Here is a 23,456-nt window from a genome sequence, read left to right on the forward strand (position 1 = left end):
TTTTTAGAGACTATCCTCTTCTTGAGAATCATAAAACAAGTAGTTCATGAACACCAGATTTTTCCAAAAACAATTCATCAAAAGCTGAAACTGCCATACAAAGGAGTTATGACCTCATTTGAATGGAGGCAAAATGAGTCATTAAAAGGAAGATCTAATACAAGCCAGATTTCCTGCCTAGCTTCCTCTGACCTCTGTTGGCAGACCTATTTTCTTCTTGTAGTAAAAAGTATGTCTAGAAATTGTTCAAGCTCTGTCAGGGGAACACAGCTGACATGCTTGTACAGCACAAGGCTCCCATCAGCTGTACTCATCAAAGCACAGACTCGACAATTCTCTACTTCCAATGACTTATGGGGGAGTCCTCCAACCCATCTTAAAAATCTCACTCCAACAGCAACCCAGCATTTAAACTTAAAGCTTGCTTAATCACCTTTCTAATCTTTAATATAAAATATCATCTTCTCATGATTAAAATATTACAGAAAACTGAATGATCTTAAGCCTAATATGTTACTTTATCCACACAACAGAGTGTGCTGTGAATTCATCTTCCACCTTAACACTGAATTTCCTGACATCCATCCTGTTAACTAAGCTCTGTCATGTTATCATAATATAACATCTTGTGAGAAAACCCATACCTGAATGGTTATTTTCTATTGAGAGTCATCTTACACAGCCATATATCAAACCAAACATTTATTGCTGTTCTCTAATACTCTCCTATTGGGTGTTTACATGACGACCGACAGGTTTGAGATTATTGTGCTGGAACTTATTTCCATGTTACAGCCGCAGTGCAGATACTTGTCGATACACTGGTGTTGAATGCTAATCACCACTACAGTCTGGGAACAATTGCCAGCGACATCACTTATCACTAGAATGAACAGAAAGGCCTTAATTGCCTTATCATGTGCTTTGTGCTTCCTGCTGGAATGGCTAGAAATCACTAGAAAATACTAGAAGGGATAAAATAGTCATAAACCTGTATGAATTTCAATAGTTAATAATAAAGCGGTTCCAAAAGTCACTTAAGGAACTCAATACTCTTCTTCATATATACAATTCTGATGCTGTTCAAAAAAGGTCTTGATTACTTGTATGAAAATTGAATTGAACACAGGATATGAATAAAATGCATTAAAATATGTAATACGGGATACAGACAAGACACAAAGCATACATTTCACTTAGCCTGTATATTTAGCTATATTACTTGATAATATTCTCATAGAACAACTTTCTATAAGCATAAGTAATTTTAGCTATTGAAAAATCATTTAAAGTTTATACACTACACTATCATTCTGATAATATAAAATTCATAGAACAGATGCAAAGTAGGTGCTTCTCTTATGCTAATTAACAACATGATCAAATCGTATTTCCTGTAAATAAAAGCACTTCTTCCTTTTTCACTAAATAATGATCATCAGGGTATACTTATAATCAAAAAAAAAGAAAGTGTGAAAGAAAAGTAAAATAGTAAGAACCCTTTAAAAAATAATCTTTCCTCTTATTTTCAAAACCTTCTAATTAAAATAGACAAAATACTAAAATTAAGAGAGAGAGAATAAAAACTGAACAGAGCTCATAAAATATCCCTAGCTGTCGGCAAAGATTTTATCTTTGTCATTTAATGATGATGAAACCAAGTAACTGTTGCTGGAATGGAAGCAGGCTGATGAAGAAGGCTTTCAAATTGAAGTGAAGGATATCACAATCTATATTTTTCTTATTAGTCCCTCTATCTGTACAATTTCTTTCTCAATTCCATTACTTTCTGTATTTGACATCCCTTTCAACAGATGTCATGTGTTGATCAAAGGTATAATGCTTTAATACGCTTCCGTTCATGTTAAATTGTTTCTTCATACACCAGCAAGTTCTAAGCAGTTCACAAAATGTCAGCGAATCAGTAATTAATAACAATGTTAACTTCCAGGGGAAATTAGCTTGTGAAGGAAACTTTTCTGGTATTTGATGTTATTTGTGCAAGATCTGATAGCAACATTCAGCTAACTGAAACAGACTGTGTGAACTCTTAGCATATACTAAATACTTACATTATTTAAACACAAAGTACATTAGCAGTACATTAAAAATAAATAGGTATTTATTAAGCATGAATAAGTTCTAAAAAGCATGGTATGTAGCAATTTTAACAATTTTAATAGGGAAGACAAAATATGATAATTTGTGGACACAATCAACTGGACATTAACTTTTCCAGTTAAAATAAAAATAAAAGAGAATAATTAACATGCTGCTAAAGGACAATTTATGCATTTAAAAATATGATATGAATTAAACTTACTTAGATGTGTTTAGCATGTTTTTAGAGAGATTTAATTTTACTTCATTCTTTATCAGTAAATTTTCATTTAAAATACTTTTATATTTAAATAATGCCCCTATGTTACTGTCCACAAACACCTTTCAAAATTCTCCAATAAAGAAGTCTGTTTGCCATTCCTGGGTTGAATTCCAGCTATTTAAGCGTGGGTTTAGGGATAATTCTATTATAACTTAAAACTGATCCAGGAAGTAAATACGTGTGTGCATATATACATAAACATATATAAACCAAGAGTTACTCTGTCTACAAACACACCAGTTTTGTATCCTTGCAATTTATCAAATGGAAAAAAACCCCAACTATTTAAAAAGATACTTTGCTTTCATCAGAGGTTTTAACGAAGCCCACCAAAATAAATTAAAAGAAGCAAAATATTTTCCATTTACTTTACCAATTTCTAACAAGAGTTAGATATCTATGGTTATGGGTGTATATATGTGAATGAACGAATAAACCTTAACCCACCATATCTTTTTCTCCAGTTTGCAAGCTGTCACCCGTGAAAAGTATGGTGTAGATGGTAGGATGATACTGTACCTGATTGGCTCTGGAGGTGGTCATGGGATCAGATGGAGAGGACTTGGTGGTAGTTGGGGAAGATGGCAATGTCTGGGAACAAAGCAGTTCAGGAGCAAATCAACCTTTACAAGCCTTAGACTTAACAGTTAAAAAAATAAATAAACCAACAAAATAACATAACTAGAAAATTAAAAGAAATAAAAAATGCCTAAGACAAAAATCTTTCTCCTACTCATTGGAACTTAATGGAATTTAAAGTCAATTGGATAAATAATGCATGTAAATATGCATGCTTATGCATGTAAAAACAAATTCATGACTTGAAATCAAGATGGTGAACTCACATAAATACTCAAAAATATGTTGACCACATGAGGAATATATTCTTTCCTCTCTCCTCCTCTTGGGGAAAATGAAAACTATAAGTAAACAAAAATTCCAGCAAGTTCAATGAGCACACTAGGAACAGTTATCAGTCTACGAACAAACAGGGCCAATGTCTGAAAGAAGTTAAGAGACATTTACTCTGGCACTTTATAAAGCACCACTCTACAGCCAGGACTTATAGCCAGCAAACTGTGATCCATACCTTACAACAGTTACGCTGAAGCTACCGCGTTTTTGGCAATATTCTAACTGCTAAAATATTCATTGATCTTTTTTAATCTAGAAGCAGGTGAAAAAATGTAAGCATCAATCTCATGATGGATGAACATGCAACTAATATCTTCATAAGAAATAACTACAAAATATTTATGATCAGTGTTAAAAATGTTCATTTAGTTGAGCAAAGGTCAATAGCTTATTATAGGTCTGTGTTCAAAATAAACACAAAAAAGAATTAAGAGTCATATTTATTGATCATCTTTTCTAAATAATATACATACGCTTAACATTAATTCTTGAACATATTAAAAAAGCACTGCTCTGTTTAAAAATTTTATATACACATTTCTCCTTTAAAAGTATTAGATCCTGACAGAAAAACTCTTCTTTTCTTTTTATAAATGTAGTAAAAAAGTAAAATTCCAATTTTCAAAACATAACATACAATACTTATTCAAAGCATGTTTTTTGACATCTTTGCAATATATAAATATTATAAAATATCAAAAAATACACTATTTTTATGTAAAGAAATAAGTGTTAAAGTGCTATACAATGGAATTTATCATACGCTCATATAGTTACTAACCAAAACTATTTAGAAATAAATAAAGCAAAATGTCACACTTTCAGCAGTTCTGTTACTTACAATCATTGACAGTCCCTCATAAAATAGGTATACATACTTTTGCACTAAAACTCTTAATGCATATGAGAAAGCTGGGACACTGTGAATGCATAAAGTTGTGTATTAGCAAAATATGGGCTTGTACATATGCACACACAAATAATTTAGATGTATGTTAAACAGTATGAAGATCCATTTTTCATAGTTTGTACATAAACAGGCAATCAAAACAGGAAAAATAAAATCTAAAGAAACAGATCCCTATTTTGTGCTTCCAACTTGTAACTTATGTTGTAAAACAACAAAAACAAAAGAAAACATACACAGCTTAAGCATCAACTGGGACTCTTTCAAATTGGTTATGTAGAAAATACTGTCATGTATAGGTCCTTATTAAAAATATGTAGCTTGGCAAACTGCTATTGGTCAGCAGGCACTACACATTGTAAAAACCAAGGCATTTATAAAGGATTTTCCCATGTCGTTCTGTACCAAACATGGGACAATCACGAGGGGTTCATTCGTGAGGTGCTAGAATTATTTAGCAAAAGATGTCTGATTCCACAATAGTACACAGCTAAGCCTGTTCAGCTATAGAATTTACTTCTGATTTTAGTGAGATGATGCAGTTATTTCTCTTACCAAAGTCTGAAATTGCAAAAAGTGATTTTTATCATTTAAGGCTAAACAGGAAGAAAATACAAAAAAAACCAACCCAAAACAAAACCAAAAAACCCCAACCAAAAAGAATGGAGAATTGTTTATTGTCCCAGTAGGTTTTCTTTATTATACCTAAGTATTAAACTCCCATCCTGAACTCTCCCAAAAAAAAAAAAAATTGCTAGTGACTAAAATATTTAACAAAACTGATAGTTTGTGTTATCAACACCACTGACAACTAGGGCATATGGTACTGTAGATTGTTTTGGTATACTAGGTTACTTATTAAAAGGAAAAATAGTTTGCTCTTCACAGTTGTTACCAAACCTAATTAGTGGATTTATAGGGAAATATGTAGAACACTTCAACATTGAATAATAACAATCACTTATATCACAAATGGTTTAAGAAACTGGAAACATCTCAGATTTCAATTCATATCAGTCTTTCTAAAGCACAGAAATATGTGGCCGTGATGAAAAAGGGAGTGATGATAATCATTTCAGGTGACTGTTGAACTATAACATCTATTAAGTAGGAGCATTTCTTTATTTATTTTAGCAAAAGCCTGTTTAAAATACAATGGAAAAAAAGAGATTAATAAATTTAAAAACAAAAACTGTATTAATGAACAAAATCAACTGTAGAAAAACACCTTTTATTCCAAAATAAATGACAAAATACTGAAAATAACAGTTTTCTGTCTTGTGGTTTTGGTGCTCTTTTTTCTTTGCATATCAGGTTGTTTGTATTTGAGGCTTAATCTCCCTCACATTGTTTACTGACATAACTACCTTTATTTTTTCATATATATATATGTATATATATACAAACAGATATATATATATATATATATGTGTAAAAGAATTGACTGTTTTGTAAAAATTTCTCCCTTTTCATGCTTCTATGTAATTTGGAGATACACCTATTTATTTCTTTCATATCAAAATAACACAAAATTAATTCTCAAACGTAAAAAAACCCTGCCAGAAACAGGCATTTGGAGTTTGTATTGAATTTTCACTGGCTGATAAGTAATTTGTTGATACTGTCTCAATTGCTTTGCAAAAACTTTTCAGCAAAATTGCTTCTTAAAGAAAGTTGAATAGAACTCAATATTCTGACTTATTATGCAGCACAGAATGTTTTTATTTTTAAATTGGCAAGTCTTTTGAATTAGGTGAACACTCAAATTTAGTAGTTATTAGGTTTCTGAGAATGAGATGTATAAAGAGGTTAGAAGATGAATTTATAAGTTTCAGTTTTTGAGTTTGCTACTTCCATAGTGTAACTGAAGATTTCCTGAAATTGCAGGTTGACTACTGGCAAGGTTATAGAAAAAAAAAGTCAGAATTTCTACCATACACCACTTCTAAGACTTGCAGAGTATTTTTTAAGGCATTTCTTGAATAGCATAGTCTAAGCCATGATGAAATTAAACTTCTCTGTTTTCTTAAATATTATTACCTTTCCTGCTAATTATGAGACAATTAATGAGTTACAGATTAGAGTGTGTTGTTTGTTCTAAATTTACACTTCTAGAACACATATTTGAGAAAGCAGATTTTAAGTATTTAAAAGGGAACCTCTGACAAGGCTAATTTTAGAAATAAAATTCTGTTTGAGTTGTATTTGACTTGCAGTATTTTCTGAAAGTCCAAGAAAATACTACTACTTTTCTGTGCTCACCAATATTGACTGTACTGTGAGAGACTGCCCTCAAGGAGCACAAGACACTAAAGGGTGTGCAGAAATATGGTCAATATATTCCATTCTTCATATTTTTTGATTAACAGAGTGAAGATATAGCTGTATCATGGCAGTATAGATTACATACAGTCCATCTGCATGGTGTTTCAAAAGGTCTCTGAGTCCTCTTTTGATTACAATGACACCCTTATATATATATTTACACTAAAGAAATTTCAATACTTACACCATGGGTAACAAATAATAAAACTGTACTGAGACAACTTAATTCTCAGTACTAACTAGGATAGTTATATATTTAGGGGTAGAAAGAAAAGGCAGAAAATACTATTTGAAACAGGGTTACAGATGTGAAAGCATAGAAAAAAACATCATTTAAATGTGAAGGTGAGACTGTATTTACAGCTTACCAATTTCTAGTTTCTCACTACAGAGCTTGCCAAACAAAGGAAATCCTGGTAATAACATTACCTGCAATAAATAACTATTAAGACTAACCTAATACCAAGTATCAGTCCTGCATATATGAATATTGGTGCTTTTAATCACTGAAATTAGGGTGATAAAACTTATTTGCTTATTTGCTTAAGTATTAATATTTTAATGCACTTTAAGAAAAGGTGTTATCTTTGAAAAAATTGTATTAAAACAGTTTAATACCTTCTGCAGCTACAATGAGAAACAGAGAGCGCTGCAAGGCCCCACTGTTCTGAACAACCTAAAAGACTTACTAGACTTTCAACACTATTAGAGAGATAAGCCTTTCTTAACTGACTGCTTGCTTTGCTCAACAGAGAGTCTTCTTCACATCTGCTGTGATCTCCTTTAATCTGTAACTTTGGCAAAAGATTCTTATCTTGGAGATGACTATAAATATGTACACATTTCAAAAAATAGAATTTGGATAAAGAAATAATCAAGGGTTAGTAATTTGCTTACAATCCAGACTCTAAAAAGGCTACTTTGATTACTTCAGTGATCTATTTTTTTCCTACCTTTTCATTTCTGTAAAGAATAAAAAAATATATATTTTTATTATATTTCAATCTCTTTGCATTTGGTTTTCCTTTTTTGTGGAAGAGGAGATAGGGCATAGAGAAATACAGATAGACTAAGAGGTAACTCATCCCTATTTATGAACTCTTGGGAGCCTGACTTTAAGAAAGGAAAAAAACATGGTTAAGTATGATCTTGAAGAAAGATGATCTCATGTTCTGTCAAAGACAAGAAGGGATAAGAAACTTAAAGCAAACCACCAGGAGTATTTGGATCATCAGAGCAACTCTGGATGAAAGGAGCTATTTAGAATTTATATTACAGTGAAAGGGACAAAAAAGAATCAGGACCTTCTCTTTCTTCAAAACTTGTCATTAACACAGAACTACTACAATATCTGGTGCTGTTACCTAGAAATAACAGTAAACTGAAGTATGTAGCTAGGCACAGCCATTAAAAATCCTATAAGATATGGGTTTAAGATTCACTCTAGAAGAGAAGGTCACCTTTTCATTCTGGGATGCTTTGGGATTCAGAAAGATACACCAAAACTACAAAGCCATCAGAAGGTACAAGGTAACTTTAGAATTTTCTTCAGAACTGAAATACTACTGAAAATTTATGCAAAGTTGAATGCTGCTGTTCATCCCCCAACAAAATATTCCATTCTCATTTCACTTTTGAAGCACAGAAGAGTTAATAAGCAGCTACAAAGTTAACTGCATTCATAAACAAAATTTTGCATACATATTGAGATTCTATTCAACACTGCTGAAATGAAACAGAAAATAAAACTAGTGATCTGCCAACAGAATTAAGCATAGGACAGGATAAAGTATACATGTTTTTATGGAATACTAAACTTTTGCCAATGGATTCAATGTACAGAACAAAACAGCTTTTATTTTTTGTTCTCGCAACTTGCAAAGACCTCTGCATATCTTAGTATACATGGCAGAATAACTGTTGTGATTTTTCACCTATGTTCACAAGAGAAGAAATTTTATGAGAAGTTTTTAACTAGAAGAAAAGACACTGTGATCTACTAAGCTACTTATTTTTTGTTTAAATGAAAATCGTAATTTTCTCATATTCTACAGTTTAGTGAAATTCATCTAGGTGACAGACTTGTCTTCAATGGATGATAAAGAAAAGAAAGACTTCTCAGAAGGGATAGACATTTTAAGGAATCAATCAAAGTTTCTTAAGGAAGGAAGAATCTGCAAGTATTTGTGGATTAAAAACTGAATATAATCCAGCAATGTGAGCATGCAGGCCAGAGAGCAAACTGCATCCTAGGTTGCGCGAGAAGAAGTGTGTCTAGGAGGATGAGAAGTGTTTCTGTCCTTCTACTCTGCTCTAGTGAGACTCCACCTGGAGTGCTGCACCCACCTCTGGGGCTCTCAGGATAAGAGAGACATGGACCTGCTTGAGAAGATTCAGAATAGGACCACAAAGATGATCAGTGACTGGAGCTGAGAGAATTGGCATTATTTATCCTAGAGACAGCAAAACTTCTTGAAGACCTTAAAGCAGCCTTTCAGCACTTAAAGGGGGCCTATAGGAAAGATTGGGACAGACTTTTTGTCAGGCAGAGTAGTGACTGAACAAGGGATAAGGTTTTTAAATTGAAACAGGTAGATTTAGATTAGACCTTAGGGAGAAAATTTACTGTGATGGTGGTGAGGCACTAGAAGAGGCTGACCGGGGAAGCTGTGGATGATCCATACTTGGAACTGTTCAAGGCCAGATTGGATGAGGCAACCTGGTCTAGTGGAAGTTGTTACTGGCACCAGGGGTGGACCTAGATGATCTTTAATTTGCCTTCCAACTAAAACCATTCCATGATTCTATGAAGTCTACTGAGTCTTTATAGTCTGAAGAACTCATAACCCAAACCAACCCTCCTCCATTTAAGCCAATATTTTCAGTTGTGTATTCTTAAACTCAGGTTGTATTTAGGCATTTGAAAGCAAAAGTTTTTATTTAACAGTTATGAAGATTTCTTTTTTGTTGTTGATCAACATTTCTGAGTAAAAGCAGTTGTTTTCAATAGAGGAATATGAAATTACATATCTGAGTTTGGACATTAACTTTTGCACATTTTGAATAAAATAACAGGGACCATGATTAATAAACAGAAGTTTAACTCATGAGACATTAACTATCTACTGAAAAACCGAAGTGAAACTGGTTGCAATGAAAACTATAATTGGAAGTTCTATATGTGAAAGTTTTACTCGAGATTTACAAGGAAGAAATTCTAAATCCTTTTCTATGTTTTAGAAGACCTAAGCATTTCATAGAATCAAAGAATGATTCAAGTTGAAAGGGATTTCAGAAGGCCAAACAGGGTAAACTCCTGCTTGGAGCAGAGTCATCTTTAAGATAGGTCCTCTTTCCATCACAAAATGTACAGTTCAGCAATGGCCTGGACAGGCCAGTGCTTCCTGGACAGGCTGCCACGACATCTGCTACTTGCTACAAATGAAAGCTGGAAGGAAAAGTTGCAATAATTTCTGAAGTAGCTGGTAAGACCAATTTAAGCAGCCTTTTCCATTGTTCATAAGAGTTGCTATTAATTTAGAGGTTAAATTTAAAGCTTTGGATGCTAATTACAAAGACAAAACAACTCAAGCTCATGAACTCTTATGAAAACAATTTTCTGTTTCCCGGAGTTACAATATGGTTTGAAAGAGTTTGTATGACACTGTAATTAATAAAGAGAGAAAAGGGAGGCTAAATGCTCATAGTAGTTTCTGGAAAGAAAAATGGCACAGGAATCAGCTGGTTATTGTTCAATGATACTTAGAAATATCAGACGGCTGATATCTATGGAGATTGCAGAGATAAAAGATACAAACATTTGTCAGTTAAACATCTATCAGACCTACTTGGAGCAGAGGACTACCTGGTATCTGCTGATAAGTACAAAGGATTAGGAGAGACAAAAAAACATACTGGAGAAGGCTCAGAAGGAAGCACATAGATTTGCTTTCAAATCTGCAGCTGAAAAATCTGGAGTTAAAGAGACAGAAAGTTCAGATAGTGATTTCCACTAGTAAGGAGAAATGCCAGGCCAGAGTCAGGCTCTGCGCCCCATGCTTTTCCTGAAGACAGAGAGTGCTGAAATTCAAGCAGTCAGCAAAGGCTTTACCTACTGACTTTCTTCATTGAATCTATAACCAGAAATTTTCTTTCTTAGCTCTCTTCCCTAGAGTGAGTGTTGATAAAGCAGCCCAAGACAGAGAAATTTCAATAGAGAAATGAGAGCTGCATGCTCATATATTACTCATGCTCACATGAGTGGCATTGCAAGACTTCAACTGCTGCTGTCTTTATTCATGGGGAGAAAACTACATCATCTTTTTGACTGAAGCATTTTCAGACTTCCTAAATGAAAGTAAAACTTATTATTTCAAATCAACTTTAAATTTTCTTCAATCTGCAATGTGCCAATGTTCTTGGGCAACATTCTAAGACAGGAAGAACTATGTAAAATTTTGCTTAAAAGAAGAAATTACAAATGATAAGGCTTATTTAAAAAAAAAATCAAAATTACTAGTATTAAAAATTTTACTGATCATTTTAATAAAATTGTGATATGTGTGATCTTAAGAAAGTAACACTGGAGTTCTAAGTCATGGCAACCTGTTATGAAATATTATTCTCTTACATTCTTAAATCAAGGTATTATATCTTTCACTAAGGTACAGTATACTCTGACACTGGAGGACAGATTAATTCATCTCAAATTCTACCTAAGAACTAAACTAACAGTTTCATTTCTAGGTAAAAATAATGGATTTTAGGTTGGGTCAATATTTATAGTGTATTCATTTATCATAATAGAGGTTTCCTCATTAAAAGAGAATTTAAACAATTCATTGTGGTTAAAACTCTTTAACATATGCACATGCATATCTCCAAATATTTGAAGCTATATTATTATGCACCTGTATGTATACAAGTAATATATTTTTATTTTAAGATGCAGAGCTAGTATATATTGTACTTTAGACTGTGTCTGAACTTTATTAGCAGTGGCTGCACTCACTAATCCCTCCAGAATTTAATTGAACTTAACATTCCAAACCAACAAACCCCATATCAAACAAACTTTCAAAAAAGAGGAAAAAAATTAAAAATAAAAAACCCCAAACAGCAACAACTAAAAAAACAACCAAACCAAATCAACCAACCAATCAAAAAAACAAGCCCCCAAAATAAAACAAAAACAACCTCAACAACTTTGCAGATACATTTTCTGAAGAAACAGTGTGGACAACAAGATATATAATCTTCAGACACAAGAGAGGAATTATTTAGGCATTTCACTAAACAGCTCTGTAATCTAGTTTCTCAGGACCCTACTACATACCTAAAAACTAGCCTAATTTAATTTCAAAAGGGGAAAACCACTTTTTATTGTAATAGAGAACACTCGTTTCCCACTGGATTAAGAAATACTGGCATAAAATCCAGTATCAGCAGAAAACCCGCTCAAAATACAGATCAATTTCAGCTTTTTCTCTCTCTTTCAGGCATAATCATTTTCATGTCTAATAATTGAGAAACTAATTCTAAAAACTTGGGGCTTTTCTTTTTTAGTATTTTCTTATAAATTATCTAGAGTAATTTTTATGTAAAATTAGTGCATACAGAAAAAATAAATAGTAGTAAATATTAGAAATCAAATAAATGGTTTATGCACAATTTCATCCATCTAAAGCAGTCTGCTGCTAACTCATCCTGTTCAAACACATCTTCATATAAGCCTTCTGTGTATGTCACTGTATAAAAAGTAAAATAATTGCACAGAGTTACCAAATTATAGGAAACTGAATCTTGTTAGTGTAGAAGGACAAAACAATATTTTCCCACATAGGATAGGTGAGAAACTAAAATCTATCCTCTACAGGATAGAGAGACAAGACAAAATTTTACTAATGTTCACTCAATTCTTTCTTCATTCTTTTCTTATTCAATACAATGAAAAATAACTTTAAATCCTGTATAAAGTATATTTCCCATTCTCCTTACAGAGCAAATTTGTTAAGTTAAATTTTTTATGGAAAATCAAAGAATAAAGAAGTAGGGCAATAATAGCTTGGAAAAACTTTTTCAGTACCCAAAGATTTTAAATGAAGACAGTAAAAAATAGGCAAAAAGATGCCAAAAATAACATAAAATGAAATTGTAAAAAACATCCCAAGTAATTATCCTTATGTCTTCAAGTTCTTACAGGTAGGACTTTAAATTATCTATTTTAGGGTCAAAAAAAAAAGTTACCTTTTTTTTATTTATATACATAAACGTAGAGAACATTCAGTTAATCTGTGATTTTTAGTAACACTTAAGATTTACATAGGGTTCACCATTTAAGATTAAAATTCAGCAATCGTGAACTAAGACCTAGAAGTCTATTATCACCTTATACAGTAAAGAAAAGTTCATGGAAGAAACACATTAGAGCATGGCACTGGAATTTATAAAACACTGTCTAAAAGAACTGCTGAGAAACATGGAACATATAAGTACAAGGAAAAAGAGTACCAGCAAGTTAATAAAGTATAAAATAACATTTTCTTAAAGAACATGTTATGTTTACCCCTTCCAGCACTAAAGTTTTAAGACTTCTAAGGAGCTGCTGTGACTCTCTATTCCCAACCAAAAACTCACTTGTTTGATGCGGTCTGGATTAACAGTGGTCTGAGGCTGTAGAATGCTGACAGGCTCTGTCTTGGCCACATTCTGAGGCATTTCTCGAATCTTCTCTGCAATGAAGCCATGAACTGCATTTAGTGCTTCGACTGTTCCCTGGATCAGACACACCCGCTCTGTAGTACCTGCAAATACCAAAAGTTCATCTGAGTGACATGGATTCTTCAAGATCCCACAAACTGCTTCAATTAGGGCACAAAGATGGCACTCAAAAGCAGTGTTGCAAAACCAAAGAGCAATACCTTCCTGAAAGTAAACATTAGAGATTTCCTAAAGATAACATACTGATGATGTGAAGATATTTCAAACAACTCCTATTTGTGTAGATCCCACGATCACTAATTTCCCAAGTCAGCCTGGATAACATCAGTTAGAATACTCATAACCTTCTTCCAAAATGAAATTGTTCTGCTTGTGCTACAAAAAATCCACACCACTTTTTATTTATTGATTTCTTAAAGAAAAATATCTACTGAATGGCTAAAGATGGATCCAGAACTGTGGAAAAATACTTCCTTGATTTTTTTTTTTTCTTTTTTTTTGTGCTGAGGCTGGTTTTAGATGATTTTACATGTCTTTACTGTATAGCAAAAAAGGACTATTTTATGTATTGGGACTATTTTACATATTGAGTTACAGCTTGATACATCCTCACTAATGAAATAATATAAAACCCCCCAGTATTGATCCTAAAGATAAAAGTATGACATTTCACTGAAACAATCCATGTTCTGTATTCCACGTATCAAACCACTTAAATAGGTTGCAGAAAATCAATTTTGACTTGAAAAACAGGACCTAGCAGGACTTGGAAAAAAAAAAAAATCCCAAACCCCCCAAAACTCAAAAGCAACTTTAAAAGGAATATTGTAGTTTCCAATTTCATTCTGCAGAAATACCAACACAAGACAACCTGCTTTAAAATTTTACATAATACATACTTTCAAAAACACATTCTTTACACTTCCAACATACACAATGATTTTCATCACCTCACTGCTGCCTTCAAATACCAGTAGAATAGTTCTACTAACAGAGGACAATTATAACATGAACTACCAAGATAGTAGTGTATTCCTAAAAATATAACAATACCATAATACTGATTGTGCTGCAAAGATATGTCAGATGCATATGTCTACTCAATGTCAGTGCATATTTTGCTTCAAGACCATGGGGAGGGGGAGCAAAATAACAAATCTGAGCCATGGAATCAGCAGAAAAATAAATATAGTAACTTTTTCTCTTGACATATTCCTAGTAAACACTATTGATAAGATCACAAATTAATCTTTTCTCACATAAAATTCATTCACTCTATCTATGAAAATGAAAATGACAATGTAATGATGTGGCAAATACTAGCAAGTTTGCAACAGTTTCTGAAGTCGACAACATGCCAGTTGGCCTAACTTCCATTGTACAATCTGCATGGAATCACATAGATTAGAGAAATGTACCAGAGTGGTAAGCAACCTCCTCCCTAGAATTCCCTTCCTATCAATTTTATGTCTATATAATCAATTGTCACCAACTCATCTTAAGATATGCTTCTTACAAGAGTGTAACATAGGCTTTAACAGAGAATAGTATGGTAACCTTGGGAATTTCCAACAAAAAAATTGGGTTTTATTAGTAAATGCTCCTCACCTGCTTCTGTGGATGATCTCTAGCGGTAAATATTTTATTACCTAATGATGAAGGAGCACACTAAGAACCTTGATTGCTTTTAAATTAACATATTCACATATACTTAAAATCTGATTTTTATCTTAAGTATCATGCAATACTGAAGTTCAACACTGTGGTAGAAGTGCTACAGCAAAAAACACGGAATAAGAAACTCAATTTTTCTCTATCAAAATATGTTATTTAAAAATAATGAAAATTAGGATTAAAATACATCAATCAGTATTTCAAAATATGTCAGATTATTAATCCTTGACACAAAATATAAAATTAGAATGCTTACAGTCTTAACAGCAAGTTAAAAAAATCTCCCAATCAAATGCATATTTCTCAAGAGGAAGCTTTTTAAAATATTTTTGTGACCTCTTACAGCATCTTTTCAACAAATCAACTTCAAAACACAGCTAATTTTCTTTTCCAAGTGCTCTATCAGAAAAGGGAGTTTGAATGCCATGAGTGAAAGTCACCACAGCAAATGAGACTTGGTTCCTAGACAAAGCTTTCTTAATGCCTTTTTTCTTTTTCCTACTTGGCGCCCTCCCCCTCTTGCAAACATTGCCTGTGGTTTCTGCGTAAAGCAATCCAGCTCAAAGAAAATGCTCTGGGGAGTCTTTACAAGGTAGTATTAATTGTCTCCTAAATGATGAGAAGTGAGGTGGACTGATCAATGCAGCTAATGCAAGTGTTCTCTAGGTCAGCAGACAACACACTGAAACAAAACACAGATCAGGTTACGGGTGAGCTACCGAGCCTCATTCAGAAAGCACTTAACAGGGATGGCTTCTGTCAAAATACTTGAATGGAAAACAGTCAATGCTAAATAGGAATTTAGTTAGACCTGACACTAAGTGACTAAACGGTATTTTGCAATCTGTGTGACTATAGAAGGTGCAGCATAATAAAAATATGACGTATTTCATACTCCAGACCAAACATGCTACATTTTAGTATGTATAAACTAGGATGTAGTAGCAGAAATCACTGTTCCATGAAAAAATCAAATTGTGCAAAACCACATTTCACACAGAGTAAAGGTTTTAAATTGCACATTTGCTTTGATAGCTATGTACACCAAAAAAAATTTAAAAATTAATAAAATGTGGAGAAATTGTACACCTATACAGTTTGGAATTGTCTCAATCTTTTGAAGTGATGTTGTCATATTCCTTCACAACTGTAATAGCTTTTCACTCAGATACTAGACTACAATAATTTACAAAAACTATGCAAAGGAAAAACTGCCAGCTACATGACCAACCTGTATGGCAAAAATAAACCTACAAATCGCAAATGCTGGTGAAATTTCTGTCATTTTAAGAGCTTTTAGACTCCATTAGAGTATGAATTAAAGTGTCAGATTGCTTGTAATTTTAAGTTAACAGTTTTATCTAATCCTTTTTTCATGTTTCTGTGAATGAAAGCTCAGCCATCTATATAAATACTTTTTGTCACAAGATTTTCAAAATCTGTACTTAAAAAAACAGATCTAATTTTTGAAATAGCTGACTCAAAGAAAATCAAATTACCAAAAATCACTGCCCTTATTTAGGTTGTGTAAGCATAACCAATATAAAATTATTCTCTTTTTAAAAATTATTTTCAATTCAGTTAGGTGCTAGGGTCATGTACTGCATACTGCCTTTTACATATGAAGACATAAAACATAGACAAGAGAAAAAAAATTTTGACACAGATAATGGTTAAATGTAGAATAGGTGATCATCATCCCTGTACATTAAATAAACCCTGAAACAATGTTTTTATGTATGTTCAATAACAACAAGGTCCATGCCAGAAATTTGCATGGGGCTATAAATGGGAAAAAAACTATCTGAAAACATGCTGCTGATGTTGCTACCATCATTTAATGTTTATTTTTTTCAAAGGAACTCAAGTAAATTACTTTTCAGCAAGTGAAATGTCATTTCTTTCCCCTTATGTTAGAATCCAAATTCAATTTGAATGTGTGGGTTTTAACATTTCCTTATTAAATAAGAGGCAGAATCTAATTGCACAAAAAAATCCTGTCTGTACACTCCCCAAAAATTTATTTGTAAAACCATCAGAGAAAAAAGGAAATCTTTATCTGTTCTACAGTTCTATGGGAGAGCAAAGATAAACCATTTTGCAGGCATCACACAATTTAGAGGAAAGTAAGCAAAACTTTATTTCGATATCTAATAAATTCAGACTAAAACATAAACAGGCTTGCAATAACTCTATTTTAATAAATCATTTTTCCTTCTACCTCGTGTAACTATCTAAAATTTTACTTCTGGCAAATATCCTTGGACATCACACTAACTTTTTCAAGAACTTCAAAACAATTATTTTTCTCTGAGAATGCTATTTACTTATTGGACAACTGATACAGCTTTTAAAGCAACCATTAGAATAAATGTCAGGAGATGCAACAGGATAAACAATAATGATGCTTTTGATGTTTGTATTTCTATACTTAACTGGCACACATCTATACATAGTTGCCACTAAAATTTAAAATGCTTGCTTAAAGACTCTGATTCAATGAGTAGGAGTTCTTCTGTACTCACAGAAATACTCACTAAATGTTAAATGTGCTTCTGTATTTCAGGAAAATAAAAAACATTTCTCAGCTGAAATGCTTTGGGGAATGCATGGTACCTTTCAGAAATCTCTGCGTTTATATGGGTCTATAAACTTTACACTGGGCTTTTACGTCAATCTTAAAGAGAATGTGAAAACCTAAAAAGCACAATGCAATAGCAGCCCAGGGTAATCCCAGTACATACACTAATTAAATCTCCTTGTATTTTTCCAGTGTACCACGCCAGTTTGTTTGATACAAAAGAGAACCTGTGAGAGGAGCCAAAGTTAAAACCTTAACTAAGTGAAAGCTGCACTAGAGTCTCTCATCAGCTGATTTACACTAAGCTTGTTGTTTGACAACTCCCAGTACAGCACTCCACTAAACCCAGTGTCCCATACATGTAGTTTTGTGACCCATGACCAACTGGCTGGTAGAGTGGGATTCTATGTAACACCACACAGACTAAATCAGCCAAAAACTGATCTTGCAAATCCCTTGATAAAATAGGACTGTGGTTTGACACCATTCCCAAGCAAACTAAAAATTGTCAGTAACTTGCTTAACATGAAATTCTGATAAACTCTTTCTTGGATGTAACATTTTCGCTCTACATTTGCATAAAGCCTCAGAAAATGAAGGTCAGAAAATAAAAATGTCTTTATTCAGATGCATCAGAAGTATCTCACAACACCTTAAATAGACACGAAAAACCTTTGCCATATAAATGATAAAATGTACAGTACAGTCTTAAATGCAACACATAAGAACATCCCAGAGATGTGTGAAGTGTTACAGAAATCTCAACAAGACAGTTTTCTCCTTTAGTTCTTATCTCTCTCCTATTCTTACCTTCTCACCAGAGAATTAACTGGTCTTAACATAGAGCCTGTACCCATATTCCTCACTGACAGAAAACATCTCTCAAAGCAAAGCCCAATGATCTGATAGACTTCCCAAACTGAAAGGAGAAACAAAGGCTGGTAGAAATTCTAGAGCTTTGATATTCTGCTCTTGCTTTCATCCAGACAAAATAACTTTGGAAGTACTTCCACAGAGCACTCACACAAGGGTGTGTTCACAGGAAACCCTAGTACCCTTATCAGAAGAACCCGACTGCTGAACCCCTGTTGATAACACATCTTTTCTGTGTGATATATGGGCAGCCATGCACATACATGTGCACATACATATTCATACCCACATATATACCAATTTGTTCTACTGTAATGAATAAGTAATATTGAAATGGATCAAGTTTAAAAATTCTGCAAAACTTATGTATGAATCCTCAGAGTTTTATGAAAACAAGTTTACAATCTGTTGTGATTTGATCACAAGACTGAATTACACGAATCCAGGTTTACCGTAGTTATGACTAAAGAAACAGATTATTCCCATGTGACTGAGAAAGCATGGGAATTAAAAAAATTCAAACCTCATAACTATTAAAGGTTTAGAAGAGATGATGATTCATCTTACAAAGAAAACAACCCTTTGAATATAAACTGTTCTGTTATGTATCAGCTAAGGCTTTGATGATGATTTCCCAGAAATTTAGTTACATAAAGAGATGAAGAATTACAAATTCTGTCATGTGTAAGAGACAGGATTACAACTACTTCTCTTTGTTTAAGAGTTATTCATTTAAAAAATAAAGGTTCCTCTGCTAATGGTGGTAAATGTCTCCAAAACCAAACTAAAAGGCCAGAGATTTTTTTCTTTCTATGGTTTTATGTAGGAGTGTTACTTAGATGAGAAATACTCAGAGAGAAAGTATGTGTGCAAATTAATGCCTAAATGGCTGCAAAGAAAGTGAACATACTCTATGCTTTAGGAAAGCATGTTTCTGGAAAATAAAAGCTCTGGAAGTAAGAAAGCCCTCAAACCATGGATAGAAGCACTATATTTTTATTAATTTTGTTTTGGGAAATGTTTGTCTTAATATATTATTTGTAAAATTATCTATAACAAATGAACTACTGTTTACTCAAACTAAACCCACCTGATTGATTCCATCATAACAGTTACAATAAGAAAAAAAGGGGAATATAAAACATAGAATTTAAACAAAATACAAAATTGTTAAATTTAATCATTATTTACATATTCCACCAATTAAAAAAAAAATCACATGAGTTCAGGTCCCCTAACTGCATGGTATTCTCTGTTAACAAAAAAAACCTGCTTCATTTTATGTTCTTAACATTGGTAATATGGTTGATGGACTTCAATTCCCTTCTGATTTCTTTTCAAACGGAAATGGGCTCACCATTACGAAACTTTTTAATAATGTAATATAACAATTATTCAAGTATTTTGTAGATTACCAGTGCCTGGAAATTAGTATCAGTAAGCATCTAAATAGTATCAGTAAGCATCAGTAAACATTTAATAAAAGTCCAGTAGTGAAATTTGGCAAAAATGTGAAAGTCTATGATAAGTAAAGCTTTCAAAATTATTAAAAAAAAGCACACACAGTACTACCAGAAGGCCATATCTGCTGGAGAAAAGAAAGTAACTGACCTTATTTTTAGAAGACAACCACAGAACAGAAAGAAAAGAAATAGCATGTGTTTTTCAACATATCTGGAATGAATTTTTTTATTAACAAAAGAATGTGAGACTATTTTTTCCTGCAAAGTAATGTTCAGTTGCCAATTACTGCTTTTATACTATGCTTTAGTAATATGAACCTTTGTTCATAATGCCTCCTACATGTACAATTACCAAACCAAAAGAAAAAAACCACCCATTTAAACAGTAAAGTACATACTCTGAGAAATTGTAGGAACTGATACATCTTATAATTTAGAGTGGTAATGGCTGAAACCACCAAGGGAGCTTTTCTCCTTAAAAATATTTCTCAAGTTCCATAGTTTAAAAGCCTGTGAAAAGATTTGGGAAACCCTCCTGGATAAGCTGAGCTGCTTAAGAAATCAAATCACATCATACAATCATTGCCATTTATTTGTTTAGAGGAAGCAAATACCAAACTTCAGACAAATGAGCTATAGTCAAAGTTTAGATTAGAAACTCTACGAAAATATTTGAGACTGCATGTGTACTTTTTTCCATATATTGCAGATAAACACTGACAGTGATCAGGGCTCCCATTGCGATGCAGTCTGTTTGTATGGGCCTATTCCGGATGTGTGCTATAATGACTGCACCACAATAGGAACCCTTATAGCACACATCCGGAAAAGGCCCATACAAACCACATTCTTTCTGTATCTAGCTCCTTTTTTCATCTCTAAGTGCTAGTCTAATTCCATGTTCTGCTCATGGTAGATTTTATATGCTGTATTTTTAATTAAATCCGTATCTCCCCAGCAGCGGACTCTAGTTCAGGGTTTATATGGCAAGAAGGTAGGAAGAGTTTCTGACTACTGCTCAAACATTCAGTCTGTCACACTTCTTTTTCTTCCTAGCTCCTTCCTGATTGCCAGATTGTAACCCTTTTATAGCACATCCTATTGATTTTCTATGAATGACATTTATCTCCCACTAAATTTAGTTTCTAGAATTTATGCACTGGGTCCAATCTAGCCGATTAAGAAAGACAGGGACATCCATGAACAGTGCACCCCATCTGCCTTTAGATGGAATTATCCCAAAAAGATAAGAAGTTCTCACCCTTAATTATGCAAGGAACAGTAAGTATTAGTTTAGATTAGATGGAGGGCTCCTCAAAGGCTCATTACATACACGCATAACATGATACTGTTTTCCAGAGACAGCTACAACATAAATAGTGAATTACTCTTATTACTAAAGCTATAATAACTACTATAGCAACATTTAAAACATTACTTGGCTATAGGAATAAAGCATTACATAAAATGATTTTGATGCAGTAAGAGGTAAGCAGAAGTTTAATGAAGAGATATTTTCCTCAAAAACAAATGTTACCCTCATTTCTGCCCTCCAGAAGATTTATATAAATTCATAAATATTTTGTCATGTAATGTCTACAATAAAAAGGAGTAGAAAATGTTATGTAGGCAGAACTATTTCTAAATAACTGTTTCTAAATAGAGCTTTTTCACAATTTCTTGCACTGGATGACAGTTGCCCTTTCTCTATTTTTATAGTTACACATTCTTTTTTCCTAAGCACTCAAAAATTCCGGCTTCACAGGTATTTGCTTAACTATTTTCATTCTTGTACAAAATTACTTTTAAAATGGCCAAGGTAGCTATAACAGCTCTGGGAAGTTTGGTACCAATGAGAATCAGATGAACAAAAGATCTCCTGCCAGTACTGACTGAGCCAGACAGGAGCCTTTTTAAAATGCCAGTCATTTTGTGACTATTTTCAACTATTCAAAAGAATAATGCAATAATTTAATGTTTACACAATTGGTACAATATTTCAATGTGTTTATTACTTTTATTATTGGATTTGAAGGAAGGAATCTGCATCTCAAAGGACCCCAAGGCAAAAGAGTTTTTCCACTGCTGTTTTTCAAGAGTCACCTCATGGGCTGGAATTTCTAATTAATCTGAATAAGTTACTGATGCTCAGATACTCCTCCAAGGATGTGCTGTGCAGTAACACAAGAAAAACTTTACAGAATTAAGAACCTCACTGGTTCTTCTCCTCAGTAGACACAAAAGTCAAGTTCACCTCTAAAAATCAGACTCTCTACAGATACAAATACATGTGAAATTGTCTCCTTTCTCTATTTGCTTGAGAGCTCATTTTATAGGACAGCAGCAAATTTATAAATGAAGAATGTGAACTTCAAGAATGGTACTTTATCTGTGTTAACTACCTGTATGAATTCTGTACAAGGAATGGCCCTGCTCTTGACAATCTTTTAAGTCTGTTCCTTTCCCTAACACTAAGCCAGGGATGCTCATAAAGCTTCTCTACTTCAGCAGCAGAGGAGCAAGTACACATGTTGGGGATGGGAAGGAAGGAAGATGCAGCTGCTACCCCTCTGCTCTTCCCTTTTCCTCCAACTGCAGAACTTCTTCCTTGCTTCAGGAAAGAAGTTGAAGCTCAGTAATTCTGATGAGGGAAGAGACAAATACTGACACCATTCCAAAGCTCCCATACCACTTGGTACTACAGGATTTAGAGCCTTAGGAATAGGCACTCCTGCAGCAGGATCACATTGGCCAGCAAGAGCTGGATTATTAAAGAGCATTTATGCTTACCAAAACTTATGATCTCTTATCCCTAGAAATCACAGCATCAGAGTGGGTGGTAGTGCTCTGATATGCTTTTTTAATATTATTGTGACAGGCTCAGATGGCATCATTTATCCAAATAAAGTATAACTTTTCACATTCATTAGCAAGCCAATGAATGGCAGTAAGTAATGTACGTTAAGCAGAACATGGGTGTGCAAATGCTCTAAAGCATTTATCTGCCTGAGGGGCTTAACAACCCTTTGCCTATTCTTTTTTTTTAACCCTAAAATTATCTGCCACCTATAATGACTTTTTCTTGCCCTCAAAACTTAATTACTTGTGGAGTCTTTCAGATCTTCATTATTCACTAGCCATGCTCACACATCCCTTTTGGGAAAAAAAAAAAAAGAAAAGGTGTCTTTGGATTGTGGAGAGAAGACCTAGAAAACGTTAATCTGTGGAAAAGGTGCAGTACTGATGGCTTTCTAAGATTTGGAATGCAATTAAAATGTTAACAATGTGCATTTTCAAGAGTACATTTTAAGTGTCAGTAAACAGAGAAAAGTAGTTAAATTTTCACAATATGAAAAGTGTCCTATGAAAATAAATTTAATGGGAAGATTAATTTTAAAATTTGTACATCCAAAGCACTGGCAGTTGAAGACTTTTAGTAACTCTTCACTAACACTATTTAACACAAAAGGAGTTGTCAAAATTGTCTACCAGGAGAATTGACGGGAAACAGCAAAACTTGAGGAAAAGGCAGGAGAAGAACTGGCATCAATCAAATAATTTACAAAGGCAGAATGCCTACCAGTCACTAATACATTCTGATTCAAATATACAAAA

At 33.3% G+C, this 23,456-nt stretch overlaps 1 protein-coding gene across 2 annotated transcripts in view; it reads right to left on the reverse strand.

Annotated features, from left to right (window-relative positions):
* The window catches only part of NOVA1 (NOVA alternative splicing regulator 1), a 142,665-nt gene that overhangs the window by 22,323 nt on the left and 96,886 nt on the right, over positions 1 to 23,456 (reverse strand). For both annotated transcript variants that reach the window (XM_082283178.1, XM_082283179.1), the window contains exons 3-4: positions 13,167 to 13,333; positions 2,903 to 2,974 (exon numbers count right to left, since the gene is read on the reverse strand). In XM_082283178.1, the coding sequence (XP_082139304.1) occupies positions 2,903 to 2,974; positions 13,167 to 13,333 (239 nt within the window). The remainder of the gene's footprint in view (positions 1 to 2,902; positions 2,975 to 13,166; positions 13,334 to 23,456) is intronic.

This window comes from Coloeus monedula (assembly GCF_965178545.1).
Source record: "Coloeus monedula genome assembly, chromosome: 6".
Classification (NCBI taxonomy): Eukaryota; Metazoa; Chordata; class Aves; order Passeriformes; family Corvidae; genus Coloeus; species Coloeus monedula.